Source organism: Rattus norvegicus, chromosome 9, assembly GCF_036323735.1.
Source record: "Rattus norvegicus strain BN/NHsdMcwi chromosome 9, GRCr8, whole genome shotgun sequence".
NCBI classification, from domain to species: domain Eukaryota; kingdom Metazoa; phylum Chordata; class Mammalia; order Rodentia; family Muridae; genus Rattus; species Rattus norvegicus.
The window spans coordinates 46,742,753-46,757,823 of NC_086027.1; the positions used below are offsets into that span (position 1 = coordinate 46,742,753).

At 44.7% G+C, this 15,071-nt stretch overlaps 1 protein-coding gene across 12 annotated transcripts in view; it reads left to right on the forward strand.

Annotated features, from left to right (window-relative positions):
• The first annotated feature begins 3,554 nt into the window (after positions 1-3,554).
• Positions 3,555-15,071, forward strand: part of Vwa3b (von Willebrand factor A domain containing 3B) — a 169,130-nt gene continuing 157,613 nt past the window's right edge. For 3 of the 12 annotated variants that reach the window (XR_010054626.1, XR_010054627.1, XM_063267598.1), the window contains exons 1-2: positions 3,557-3,703; positions 10,021-10,182. Coding sequence is in view for 5 of the 12 variants with exons in the window: in XM_063267598.1 (XP_063123668.1) it covers positions 3,676-3,703; positions 10,021-10,182 (190 nt within the window). In the remaining 7 variants the exon portion in view is untranslated. Of the gene's footprint in view, positions 3,704-3,801; positions 4,037-10,020; positions 10,183-15,071 lie in introns of all 12 variants that reach the window. The other 9 variants (XR_594349.4, XR_001839791.3, XR_005489105.2 and 6 more) reach the window with 6 other exon arrangements.

Consider the following 15,071-nt stretch of genomic DNA (forward strand, 5'->3'; position numbering starts at 1 on the left):
TAGCAAAAGTCAAGTGCATTCAGCAGGAACTGCACTTTGGACTGGGAATTTGGCCCTTTTCCCACCACTATAAAAGGAAACCAACACCCTACAGTGAGTCGTGTAGACTGTGTTTTCTGGTTAGTTTGATAGATGAGATATACTTCCAATTTACCATATGTTCAACTCAGAATAGTGGGTTTATTGGGAATGGAATCCCCTCTGAAGTGGAGAAGCAGGTGTACACAAATGTCTGGACTCCACCTTCCTGCAACTCTGCTGTCTCTCTCAAGGTCATCTCTGATGATCAAAGCGCCTGCACTGAGAGTTCTAGCAAAGATTCAGCAAGGCTTGCTTCTTGATGGAGCTGATGTGTGTCTCCAAAGCCTGCTTCCTTTTTAGAGCAGCGCTTCTAATTTTGATTCCTGATCTTCCTCACACATACTCACATAATTCCCTCAAATTAATATTTTCTCTTTATCTCTAGGTTTGGGAAACTTAGTTTCCTCTCATCATTTCATTCATCATTCTCCCTTCGCTCTCAAGGATTCTAATTATATTTTTATGTCCAACCGATGTCAGGGACAGACTTCTATAAAGAACAAGGCAAGCCGTTCATCCTGAAAAGTAAACAGCTCAAAGGTCAAATAACAATGCCAGGGTTGATACAGTCAGAGGGCAGTTAGCAAGAGCTTGGTACTGACAGGTCATGCTCTGAGACTGGGCTTCCACGAGAAGACTTCTCTACAGGACCCAAAGGGTTGTTATCTCCGAACTGTGCCAACCTATATCAAGAGGGTGGCCTGATACAGGCATCTTTGTTTAGAGGTGGGGACCTCTACGGGCTAGTCTCAGAGCATTGGGATTGGGGGCAGTAGGTAGTAAGGAAGATCTGACCGTGTAATCTGAACTTCGGATGGTACCCTCCGCAGGTTAGGCACCACGTTATTTCAGGTTAGAGGTATTATGACAGACGCCAGTGGCTGGTTGAAGGCAGGCTACCAGTTATTTGTCAAAAGGTGAGTTGAATAAATCTGTCAAAGGTCAGAGCAATGCTGTGTCACTGTAAAAGGAATATCCTGTCCCAGATCACTCAGTAAACAAAAGCGGCACAGCCCATCTACAGATACATCGATACATCGAGCCAGATTGCCGTTTTCAAGGCAGTAAGTACTTTAAAAATGACCTTGGACGGTTACTTCTTTGGCTGTCTACGGTTTGAGTAATTTCTAAAGTTTTTGGTTTTTATTAGAATGTAAGTCTAAGGGGCCCCAGCTGACTACAGTGACTGTGGCAAGTGTCCCAGGAAGGAGAGCGCGAGCAAGCAAGGGCGGAGGTGGTCAGAGTGCTTGGTGAGACTACTGGGAGAGTACAGTGGACTCTGCCCTCTGTCACCTGCCTGGTCCAGGGATACTGGTTTGGCAGGGTGTGGATAGCAGGACGGTGATTGTGACTTTGGCAAACGTGGCCGGTGTGAGTCGTCTGACTTTGGAATTTTGGTGCTGGTGGTATGAATTGAAGCTACTGTCTGTGCAGCCCAAGTCATGCACTTGAATAACTCTACAGAATGATTTATGATTAAGGGTCAAACCCTTCAATACTTTGTAAATTGCTAAGGCAATAAAAGAATGAAAAAAAAATGAATCCCGGAGGACACAGTAGACTTCTTTGTTGAAGAGAGAATTGTTTCTAATGTTAGTTATATATTTTTTTATTAGATCTTTGAATCAAAAACTAAGAAATGGAGCCATCGATGTGGCTTGACAGGTAAAGGTGCCTGGAAACCACATGGCAGAAGAAGAGAGTCAATTCCCACAAGTTTCCTCTGACTTCCGCCCACCTCATGGGCGGAACACACACACACACACACACACACACGCACACACACACACACACACACACACGTATATATGTTTACAAAAACTCAAGGCCAGCTTTTCAATTTTAAAATATAAAACACAATTTAATATCCGAACACTGAAGCAAAACTTGGCTTATAGAATCTTTTTTTAAAAAAAGATTTATTTATTCGTGTACACAGTATTCTGCTTGCACGTCAGACGTCAGAAGAAGGTGCCAGATCTCATTGCAGATGGTTGTGAGCCACCATGTGGTTGTGGGATTTGAACTCAGGACCTCTGGAAGAGCAGTCAGTGCTCTTAACCGCTGAGCCATCTCTCCAGCCCTTATAGAATCTTTTATGAACAGATAGATCTTCATAAGTACATTTTTGCGTGAGTGCATGAAGAAAGGCAGATTTGCATTTTGAGTCATTTGTGTGATTGTAAGCCAAAACTAAATAAGCATTAAGTAGTGCGGTACAAAATTCCTATAGGAAAACTATCTGCAGATACACAAAAGCCACAGCTCTCGCCTTAAAGGGAATAAGAGAGTCTATTCTGGAGCCATTTTGAATGGCCATGGCAACACAGATTTAGTTTACCCCAAATCCCATGTTCCAACATGGAAGCAGTTTCATGAAGTATTTATAGCTTGGCAGAACAAAGAAAGTCATAAATCAAGGCAAATTTAAAATACCTTAGAGGGTACACCAGAGAGGTAGGTCCGGGGAGAGGGAGAGAGCTTTTCTACAGGTTCAAGATGCTGTGGGACATTCTTAGCCTTTGGATTGGTGGAGGCTAGTCGGCTGCTGAGTTAATAGAGTCTAAAAGAGTTCTATCTATTAGTCACAAGAAGTTCGGCCACTGAAGTGGGTAAGGAATGGCAGTCCCGGCGGGTTAAAACTGGCCCAAATAAGGTAATTAGCCTCCAGATAGGCAACGTTCCAACATCTCTTCAGAACGGAAATTCTTTTTTTTTTTTTTTAAGATTTATTTATTGTATGTATGTGAGCACACTGTAGCTGTCTTCAGACACACCAGAAGAGGGCATCGGATCCCATTACAGATGGTTGTGAGCCACCATGTGGTTGCTGGGAATTGAACTCAAGACCTCTGGAAGAGCAGTCAGCGTTCTTAACCACTGAGCCATCTATCTCTCCAGATCCAGAACTGAAATTCTAGTCAGTCAAAATCAGTAGCCACAGCAGTCGCTGACTGCAGACACAGTTTCCCTCTACCCTCCCCGCAGGAGTTTTCATTCACAATCTTTTTTGATCATGGCTGCTCTCGGTCCAAAGTTGCAATCTGGCAGAACTGTGAACGCTCATCTGACCACCCCTTCTAGCTGAGCACTTGTAACGAATCGCTCCAACTCCATGCAACGAATCCATCACTTTATAATACCGAAGGAGAAATCAAAACAAAAGGCGCGAACTAGGGTAATCTGCTGGAAGTAAAGCGAGAGAACAGACTTCCTTCGGTGGGCCAGTCTTCTGCTGCTTCTGCTCATCTGAGTATTTGTTAACCTAATTCTTAATATTTGCCACTGTCATCTGAGCCAGTGTTAGGAGCAGAGGACGAGCCTTAGGCTCCTTTCTTTTCGGTGGCCCCGGACGGTCCCAGTTGGTTCCGCAACACTAGCATCCCGCTCCCTCGCAGCCCCCAGCATCTCTTTACCCGCTCTGCGCTGGGCGCAGTGGTGGGCGGGGCCGGATCCCGAGCCATGCTGTGATTGGCGGTGTCTTAGCAACTGAGGCGATGTAGTTGTCAACAGAAACTGGACTCCTGCAACTCTGTGCCCGAGGCGGGGACCCTTCGCCAGCATCAGGGAGTCACAGCCTTGTCCAGCAGTGGGATGCTGGCCGCGCCCGCCTTCTGCTCTGGTTAGTGAGGCCCCGGAGGGTGGGAGGGTCGCTGACGCAGGCGAGCCGCCTAGCCCCGCAACTGACAGATTACTAAATTCCGGACACCGTCCTTCTAGCCCAGAACCTTCCAGCTTTGCAACTGGTTGTGTGGAAGAAGAAACAAGTTTGCAATTTCCGAGGTGGACCTCGCTTCTGCTGCGAAAGGGCAGAGGCCAGACCGCACCCACTTGAGAGCTGGAGTGTAGTCTAAGTCGTCGCCGACGCGTAGGAGCCCTTCTTACACAGAGGGTTTTCTCCATCACTCCTAGCAGAAGCTCGGCTCCCTAATGCCTGTCTATCCAGAGGCTAAAGGTAATCAGAGGATGTAGCACACTGATCGGTCTATTACAAACTTATCTCTTAGAAGCAACGATCAAAACTGGCAATCCAAACCCAAAGCCATCTTCTAGAGTGAAAAGTGTTTGCGACTTTTGAGTCTGGAGAAAAGAAAGCCTCTGCTTGCCTCTGGTTGGTCTTTGGGGGCGTTCACTTTCACTTTCTAGTATGGACTTTTAATTTCTTGGAGTCCTTTCTCATCTTCTTGGAAGCTCTCCTTTCCTTCTCAGCAATGACCTCACACCCCCACTCCCCCACCCCCATCCCCACGCGCCCAGTTTTCAATTCTCTGGTCTGTTCTCAACAGTGTGTCCCACAGACCATTTCAATCCCTTGACTCTGCCCACGTTTATCTGAGGCGATGATCTTAGCCTAGCTTTGCCTTTTAAGGACAGAAAGATTGGGGGTTGTTAAGAATTGTGACAGTATACATCAGAGAACATCCTCCCAGCTTCCTTTCTTCCCGGAAGAATCAGAGTTCAGAACTCCCACAAAATACTTCCCCAACTCCCACCCTCCGTACCCCTCCCTGCACAGATTTCTTCCTTCCTTCTTTCTTTCCTTCTTTCCTTCCTTTCCCTCTTTTTTTAGAAACTAGCATGATAAAAGAAAGTTTGGAGGTGTTGATCATAAGTTTACTAAGGATACAAACTGAATTAATAGTCTTAAGTGAGAGTCCAGGGCATGCAGGAACAATGATTGGGTAGCCCCGTGTGTGTGTGTGTGTGTGTGTGTGTGTGTGTGTGTGTGTGTGTGTGTGTGTTTATTCCCCAACTGGCTTCAGGATGAGAGTCCTCCTGCCTCAGTTTCCTAAGTGTTAAGATTATAGGTCTTAACTATCATCATCTTCCTACTTTCCCAGGAGCTTTTGCCTGTCCCAGGTACTCAATGACTCGTTGGACAATTCCAAGCTTTTAAGACTGAGAGCAACCAGAGGTGGTGGTATAAATGCTTGTAATCCCAGTACCCAGGAGGCTGTGGCGGCAAAGGGATGCTACAAATTCAATCTTGGTCTGAGCCACGTAGTCTCAAAATACCAAAGCTCAAACCAGCCCAAGAACCCTAACATTATCCTACACTGCAAAGCAGAGCCCACGAGTATGTATCCTCTCTGCCTCTGAGGACACTCCCGAGTAGCCACAGAAAATAGATACATAGCCACACCCAGGCAACAATGTGTCTGTGTTGAAAAGGATAGCTACTACTTGATCCTAACTTTTCTAGAACTTGATCTTTGCCTTGTTCGAAAACAATCAGGAAATTTCTTAGTTGCTATGAGTGGCTGATTTAACCCATCTCAATAGTATGCACAGGGACCTGTTATACAGAAATGTGCTGAGGGGATTCATGTAGTCTGTCCTTGTAGCCACCAAACTAGAGAGGACAGACCTGGGTCTGAGGTCGCAAGAATAAAGCCTCAAAGCAAAAAGTAGGCTTTGGTGGCTGGGGTGATGGCTCAATGTTAAAGAGTCGTCACTGTTCTTCCAGAGGACCCAATTGTGGTTCTCTGTCTGCAGTTCCAACTCCAGGGTTTCCAAAGGCAGCTGCACACATATGGCAAAAAAGACAGACATACAGACAAACAAATGCAAACTTTCCAAAAGGCAGGGATGCTCAGGGTAGCTTTGGAGGTTTAGAGAAGGGAGATAGGTGTGGAAGGTTAAGACTTCAGAGGAGACCACAGCCTCTCATGGAGAGGACGGCAGATGGGCTCCTGACTCCTAACCCCCAGGCTTCCTTGCTCTGACCGATAACCCTTCATCCCCTCTGCTGGGAGATACTTTTTCTTTCTGTTTCTTTCCTCCTAAACTCTGGCTGAAATTTCACTTTCCAAGTATCTTCAGGCTCTAACTCCCTGGGGCAAGGGTCTGAGTCAGAATGACTCAGACAGTGTCTCAGATCTGATAAAGCCAGTCACATCTTAAAAATTAACTTAAAAGAAGTCTCTAGGTCCCCAAAGGGGCTGGGGCATGTGTTGTCACAAAGTTGGAGAATTCAATTGCTTTGTAAAGGATTCAAACATGTGTCTGTTTAAATTTAAATGAAAATTTAAGCAAATTAAAGAATGAACCAAAGTCATGACTCTTTTAACCAGTCCTTTTTAAAAAAAGATTTATTTATTTAATGTATATTAGTACACTGCTTCAGACACAACAGAAGAGGGCATCAGATTCCATTACAGATGGTTGTGAGCCACCATGTGGTTGCTGGGAATTGAACTCAGGACCTCTGGAGGAGCAGCCAGTGTTCTTAACCACTGAGCCATCTCTCCAGCCCTTCTAATCAGTCTTTAAGGTTGTAAACGTCTGTGAGAAAACCTCATTAGGTCAGTTTGTATAAAAACCTCCCCCTTTAAAAATCTAAGGCAAGTAAGTACCTCCCCCAGCGATCAGAATGGAAGGGAGTGTTTTTGTGGGAAGAGAGAGATTAGCTGGCCTTGTTGAAATAGCCAGGTTATTCTTCTTAGCTTCTCTTGTTTCTATAGGAATAACAGAGGCCAGATCTTCAGGTACTGTCTCTGTGGACAGATCTCTGAAAGCAGGTTCAGGCATATCCTTTTGCCCTAGTTTCTATGCTCTCTACTATGTTCTAAACTTCCCAGCCCAGTAGAATTGGATGTCAAGACTTAGAAAAATTCTTGGAGGGCTTAGGGAGGAGTCAATTGGCAGAGTCCCAGCTGTTGGAGCATAAGCATCCGAGTTTGTGTCTTCAGCACCGGTGTAAAGAGCCATGTACAGTGGCACTACCTGCAGTGCCAGCCTTGGATGGCAGGTACAGGAGGATTTCTATAGTGCCATGGTTAGCCAGTTTAGCCAGTCAGTGAGCTCCAGACCTAGTAAGAGACCCTGTCTCAAACAGCAAGGTTGAGAGCGACTTATGAAGCCACCAATTTTGGCCTCTGGTCTCCATATGCACACACACACACACACACACACACACACACACACACACACACACACACACCAATATGTTGTGTATATACCAAAACATCGTGCACATACGTGCACACAAAAAAAAGTGCTTGGAGTCCAAGTATATCATGAACAGAATGGTTACTAGGAAAACAACTTTTGGATGCTTTATTTTTACATTATCTCTTTCCAAAATATTAAGCATGTGCATGGGTGTGTGTGCATGCACACACACACACACACGCCCGCGCTCGCGCGTGCACACGTGTACACACACACACACACACACACACACACACACACACTCTACAAGCTAACACATTTGTTCTTGGCAGCAGCCTCTGGTAGGGGGGGTCACACAAATGTGTTATGCTAGAGGGCCAAGGTCAGTTCCTGTGGTAGTGGACAGCTTATCCTGAGGTTTGATAGGGGTTTTCTGTTGTTCGATTTTGTTTTGTTTTGTTTTTTTGAGACACAGTCTCATTGTGTATCTCAGATGGCCCCCAATTCTCAATCCCCCTGCCTCACTCTCCTGCGTGCTGATATTATAGTCGTGTAGCATCACTCCTAGCTCACACTGAACTCAATTCTATTGTTTCCATCGGATCATGACGCTCTTCAAATCTTGTCACGTAGTCATCAGAGTGAGTCTTGTAGCCAACCTTGTCTTTACAAGGTCAGAACTTTAACCATTTGAATCTGTAGACCTTAGGAAGTGACTGTCAGCAGACAGTACAGATTCACAAAACCATCAGCATGGAATTCTTATCTTTAGCAGCTTGGCAGCTGAGCCTGTGCTATGAGAATCAAGGTTAGCGCTCTCTGCCTGAGGGCCTGGGTGTCGAACTAGAGTGCACATGGCTCTAATGATAACAGACGAGCTAAGAAGTGGCTTAGAACCCAGCTCCTGTTGCTCACAGATTATCACATAACCTATGAAAAAGCTCTTTAAAGTCTCAAGGCCTTGGATTCCTCAGCTGCGAGCAGGGTGGTAACACTGTGTCACTGCTGTGTTCAGGAGCAGTCTGTGAGGCAGCACAGAACAAAGGGCTCAGCCGGAAGGCTGATTGACATATGGAAGCTCCGGTGGTGTTTGTTCCTATGGTAATGACAACCAGAGAGCTAGACTGGAGAGCCGAGGGGCCTGGGCCAGATTCTTAGCCCCTCTATCAGCTGTAAGATCGTGAGCCAGCTTGTTAGCTCCCCGTGTTGCTTTCCTTATTAGGAAAATGAGAATAAGAATCGTGTCTACCTTGTGAGGTTGTTTTGGATTGATTTTTTCAAATTAAATTAAAAATTTTAACGACACGTATACAGGTGTGTGAGAGTATGGGTCCATGGATATGAACTGTTCTTAGGGGCTGGAGGAAGTTGTCGGATTTCCCTAGAGCTGAGGTTAAAGGCTGTTGTGAGCCATCCAGTGTGCGTGATGGGAACCGAACTTTGGTCCTCTGGAAGAGCAGAACATGTTCTTAACCTCGGAGCCATCTCTCTACCTCGTAAGGTTGCTATGAGGATGTTTACTGTACTCTATGTGTCATTGCATTAAGAGCTTGCTCTTTAAGCTTCTAACTTTTCTCAAAACATCCCTGTCTTGGGGCCACCTGACTTTTGTGCCTGACAAGTCATAACACCAAGACCTTGAAGAAATTGAGTTTTATTTATTTTTTATCTCTATATTTTTTAAAGATTTGTTTATTTTATTTATATGAGTACGCTGTAGCTGACAGACACACCAGAAGAGGACATAGGATCCCAGATGGTTGTGAGCCACCATGTGGTTGCTGGGAATTGAACTCAGGACCTCTGGACGAGCAGTCAATGCCCTTAACCGCTGAGCCATCTCTCCAGCCCTACCTATTTCTGTATTTTTAAAAGAGTCATTTTCACATGTGCAATGTGTGTGTGTGTGTGTGTGTGTGTGTGTGTGTGTGTGTGTGTGTGTTTGAATATATGTGAGAATTTAGGGGCACATCCTTGGCTTATTGCTAGGATGTTAGGATCTAAATTCCCATCCTTATGGTTTGTAACAATCACTCTTAACAATGGACCCATCTCTTCAATCCCTAGAATCAAGTTTTAGAAATTGGAAAGGAAAATATGTTTGTTACTAAGAAGGCTTTGCAGTCCTAAGAAACAATTTTAAGCACAGGACCATTGGATACACAGTAATTAGAACCTTCTCGCTGCCTCCCAGCTATTGATACAATTGGTGAACTCTGGTCTTACAAGGTTACCCTTGCACCCCGTCTCAGGACCCGCCCACTTGTGGTGAGCAGGTTAAGATACTGTATTACAGTTGAGGCAGTCTCTACCCCTTGTGTAAACTAGCTATATTTAGACCAGTGGAGATGAGTTTAATATGGTGTCTATTGCTTTGAGTCCAGTTGATCCCAGAACAGCTGGTTCCCTTAGTCAGAAGGATGAAGTCCAATTTTAGAGAGAAGCCTCAGAAAGTAAAGCACTCAGAGTATAGACCCGTGTCTCCCAGCGCACCCAAGCTGCTGTCTGCCATTGCCTCCCAGTTAGCTAGCCCACCCCAGGCTTTTCTCTTCTTTATCCTTGTTGGGTTCAAAATATTCTGGGTGAAGATAATTGACACGCAGATGTACAATGTGGCTTCTGGGGACAGCGTTTATTTTCCAAAATGGAAGAGTCTTGTATTTCTAATTATAAAAGTAAACCCCACTTTTGAAATGTTCAAATAATGCAAAAACTGAGATATGGCAGAAAAGGCAAAATTGCACACCCTTCTGCTGTAGTAGTGTGCTTTATATTTCTCTGTGTTTCAGAGCATGCATCTATGGATAGCACTTGGTAGTATGCATCTGTACTATAATTTTAATGGGTAAACACAAGTCCATATCATGAGTATACTGTATTTTATAATAAGTCAATCACGATGCTGATATTAGATCCCCCCAGCCTTTTTTCAGGAGCCCCAGGCTTGACAGTTTTCCTTTCGGGTGGTCCCTTGTGACTTGGGGGGGTCTTGATTTAGAGATTTAGAGATGTGGGAATCAGAATCACGTTTCCATATTGTCTCAGAGCCATGGGCGCAGAGGCAGGAGCGACTGAAGAAGACCGGGACGGGTGTGGCAGAGCAGAGTCTCCTTTCGTCGGAGCGATGGCTTCAGCTGCATGGGCTGAAGAGCAAGAAGCTGACCTTGAAGCAGATCTTATCACAGATTGGGTTCCCTCAGAGTGAAGGTACGGTGCTCCCTGATGGCCTCAGTCCCTTCGAAACCACGGGCCTCTGCGCTTGCTTCGAATCCACGTCTCTGTCAGGGGGAAGTGCTTGCACATCACATAGAAATACAACTGTAACTACGCAGGACTGCCTCACTTCACCTGTGTGTGTATACGTGTGTGGGCATGCATGTGTGTATGGTGTGTGCACGCACACATGTATGGAGGCCAGAGGAGGATGTCACTGCTTTCGTGGCTAGGCTGGTAACCATCAACGTCCAGCAGTCTTTTTGTCTGCTCTCTCCCACTCTCTGCAGATTCACATGGACTGGACGTCATGAATTTAGCTCCTAACCAGTACTGTTCATAATTGCTTCACGTCTGTTCCTACCGTACATCGTGTATTATTGTAAGAGATGGAGCCTTTCTGTTTAGACAAAAGGGGAAATGTTGGAGGTTGGCCTAGTGCTGTGCATACAAAGGCTACATTCTGAACCCCAAGATCCAGTTGCTCCCAGATGAGTGTATCCTCATGTATACTAGCTTTTGTTATGCAAACCGGGCTCCCCAATTTAAAGTTACTGGTTAATGAAAGCTTAGGGCCTGTGACTGGGCAGAACAGAAAGGTGGCATCCGAGAATCCAATGGGAAGTCTCGAGAGAGACTACAGGAGAGAAAGGAGAGGAAAGGGGGTGAAGGAGAAGGAGGAGAAAGGAGACAGAGGAGACTGCCAAGGGCCAGATGGATCATAAGCATGTGGTCAGGAGAAGGGGACCCCAGGACAGGCTGATAGAGCAGAAATAACCCAGGCAAGATTCAGACAGGTAATAAGGGACATATGGCTGGAGTGTAAGTTAGAAGAGCTCACAACCTGCCTAATCTTATGACATGCCTAGGTTAATAGCTTATAAATAAAACACCAGGATTTTTGTCTTTTATATGGGCTAGCTAGAATAAATAATTCATTTACATAAGCACTTATTTTTTCTTTTTGGCCAAGTGAGGTGGCACATGGCCTTACTCCCTGTACTTAGGAGGCAGAAGCAGGTAGATCTCTGTGAGTTCTCCCTGGTCCACATAAGAGAGTTCCAGGACAACATGGGCTACATAGTAGGCCCTGTCTCCAGCAAAACAACAACAACAAAAAAAAACCAAACCCTAAACCAGAAAATATTTATATTACATTTTATTTATTTAGCTGGGGTTAGGGGTTGGGTGTGAGGTATGCGGTAGCCAGGAGATGGCCTGTGGGAATCAGTTCTCTTCCTTCATCTGTGGGTCTTGGGGGCAGAACTCAGGTCCCTGACCTGGTGGTAAGGACCTTTACCTGCTGAGCCATTTCTCCAGCCCTCTGCCTTATTTATTTATTTATTTATTTATTTATTTATTTATTTGTTTTTGAGACAGGACCTCTCGTTGAAACTGGAGGTCGGGGAGGTCAAGCTGGTAGCGGCCAGTAAGTTCTGGGGAACCAGCCGTCTCATGACAGACATTCACAGACCGTTTGATTGCTTTTTGTTTTTCTTTGAGACAGGGTCTCCCTATGAACCCCTTCTGGCCTGGAACTCCCCATGTAGCTATAGGCTGGCCTTGAACTCCCAAAGGTTCTCCTGCCTCTGCTTCCCAAATGCTGGGATTAAAGGTGTGCAGCATGGTGCCCCACACTTTTCCGAGTGCTGAAGATCCTAACTGGGGGTCTCGTGTTTGTTTCACAGACAATTTAACCAATGAGACATTGTTTAATTCTCAGCCCCCAATTTAATTCTTCACAATGAAAAGATAGAAATTTTTTTTTATTTATTTTTTATATATAAGTACACTGTAGCTGTCTTCAGACACACCAGAAGAGGGCATCAGATCTCATTACAGATGGTTGTGAGCCACCATGTGGTTGCTGGGAATTGAACTCATAACCTCTGGAAGATCAGTCAGGTGCTCCTAACCGCTGAGCCATCTCTCCAGCCCCTAGAAATTATTTTTATTTACTCACACCACAGCAAAGGTCTCAATTGTCCTCTGGGGTGAGCAATGCCCCCTTTAGATTGACTGAAGTGATTGCTCTATTGACTGAGATGGTCGCCTCGTACTGCAGGAAAAATGCGCCTTTTCCCTTTTGTGGACTAATGGCCCGTGTATTTTTATTTATTTCTCTTTACTTTTTTAATGAATTTATTTATTTATTGTGTTTGTGGGTGTCCGTGTGAGTGTGCATATGTGGAGGTCAAAGGGCATGTCTGTGGAAGTTAGCTTTCTCCTTTTCCCTTGTCAGGGTTCAGGTTATCAGGGTTGACAGCAAATGGTCGCCTGCTGAGCCATCTCACCAGCCCGGATGCCTATGTTTCTAAATGCCCTGGCTAGGGTGTTGGTTCTTCCCTCTCAGCAGTGCCCATCCCTGGGCAACATGAAAAGTGTGAGGGCCTTTTCATCTTTATTTTCCCGAATGTTACATTGCTTTGAGGCATTACTGAGAGGCGCCAGTGTAAGAGAGAGGAGGGCCCTTCTCCCACATGTCTGTAACCTGGTGCTTGGAGGAAACACACTATGGATGATCCCAGTAATCGGGCAGTTCTGAATTAGTCTATAAAACAATTATTTATTCAACAACCAGCAATGCCAAGTTTTGAATGCGAAGCCCACACTGTTTCACTTGCCAGCTAGTCCTGCGGTGTCACTTGGGGTCTTGGTCACACAGTTGCCACAGGCCGATCTGGACCAGTCCCCTGAACTTAAGACTTTGCTCGCCAGGGCTCTGCCTTCTTGTGTAATTCCTTCTGAGGTGCTGGCATGGCTGTGTGCTGCTTACATACTTAAGGTTCAGGTGTGTGCCTATGATTTTCTAATATTGTAAGATAACGTTGGTGATATTCTTCAATGGCCTTTCATTGGCTTGTAAAATTGGTATTATCTTATTTCTGATCTTCATAGTTTTCATTTCCCTTTATTAAATCATTTTGTTTTGTTTTGATTTTGTGAGACAGGTTTTGATAGACAGTACAGGCTATCCTGGAATTTGCTCTGTGGCTCAAGTTAACCTTGAACCCACCATCCTTAGTTAGTGTTCTATTTATTGCGTTAAAAATATCTTAGATATATTTGTCTTTCAGAATGGTGCTATTTACTTTCCAGGTATCCTAGGATTTAAAAAAAAAAAAAAAAGTAGGGGTTGGGGATTTAGCTCAGTGGTAGAGCACTTGCCTAGCAAGCGCAAGGCCCTGGGTTCGGTCCCCAGCTCCGAAAAAAAGAAAAAAGAAAAAAAAAAGTATCTTGTCTGGGTTGAATTTTTAGTTTAACACTATTGAGGCCAGAGAATATCACCCGTGAACTCTTTGGCTTTGAAAGTGTGCTGACCCTTGTCCCGTGTCTCACCATAGTGATTTGGGAATATTTTTAAGTTTTGCTTAGGTCAAGAGCATTCATAGTGTTGTCCAAATATTTAGTAATTCTTGTTAATGGATTTGCCTCCTAGTTTGGTCAATTTTGTTCATGTATCAAACCCAGAGGTCTGTACATGCTTTGCCAATACCCTACCATTGAGCTCACTCCCATTGCTCACGGTGCGTCTCCCTCTCTTTGACGATTGGTGGCCCATGAGGACAGAGGGAACAGAAGCAGCAAGCAGGGTTTGGACAGCCACGAGTGTGATGGAGAGGATTTCCGGGAGTCAGCTTCGGAGAGACAGCTCATTTTATGGTTCTGGGGATAGGGCTTTTACAGTTGCATGCAGGAAGGGCTGATTGGTCACAACACGGTACCTAATTATCATACGGGCAGGAAGGAAGTGCAGAATTTATATGCTGAGTCTCTTGTAATGCTTGCAGGAAGCTCCACTCAGGGACGTCCTCCAGCTAAAGTTAAGTATCTGTGCTCAGAGGCATTCTCTAACCAAGGTCAGGCCGAGAAAGGGAGCCCTCCATTTTGTACCAAGCTCAAAGAGCTATCTGGACATGGCGGACTGTGACCTTAGTGATGGGTTCTCCCACAATCCACCATTTAAAAGATATTGCTGATGGTGTCTTATTTTTATTTCCCGAGCTGGAGGTCAAACTGAAGGCCCCTGTTCATATCTACCAGCTGGTTTTTATGTCTGTTGTTTACTTTGGAAATTTTTTTATTGTTCCATCTCCAAGCTCATTCACTCTTCGTTTTGCTCCTGAGCCCATATACTAAGTTTTTAAATTGTGCTTATTCTGTTTTTTTAAAAGAACACTTAGAGGGCTGGAGAGACGGCTCAGTGGTTAAGAGCACTGACTGCTCTTCCAGAGGTCCTGAGTTCAATTCCCAGCAACCACATGGTGGCTCACAACCATCTGTAATGGGATCCAATGCCCTCTTCTGGTGTGTCTGAACACAGCTACAGTGTATGTATATACATAAAATAAATACATCTTTTAAAAACAAACCCACTTAGATCCAGCAAGGAATGTGGTTCATTTTTTTATCTTGAAAAATTTATTATTGGTATATATTAACTACACAAAACAAGGTTTTGTGACACTCCCATACACAAGTCTAATGTTCTTTGACCATATTCACACCCATTAACTCTCTCATGCCCATCTTGATCTCCCCAAATAGTTTCCATTCTCCTGAATGTTCTCTACTTCTTGATTCCTCTGCATTTGAGAAAAGACAGGTGGGGTAGAAACCCCAGGTCAGGATTAAACAATTTCTACAACATATTAGTCCAGGTGCTCAGCTCTCTGTCATTTCCGTAGTTTGGAAGCTGTGTCTTTGTGCTTCCTGCAGACTCAGGTAAGATTTAACTCCTTTTCAGATCTCTGATGGGGTTGAAGACTTGTTATAGTCTCACAATTAAACCTCAGTTGTTTACCATGGAAGATGCTCTAGATTTGAAAAGATTTTCTGTAAACTACAAGGTATGATATACACCACTAACATCCAGTCCTTCT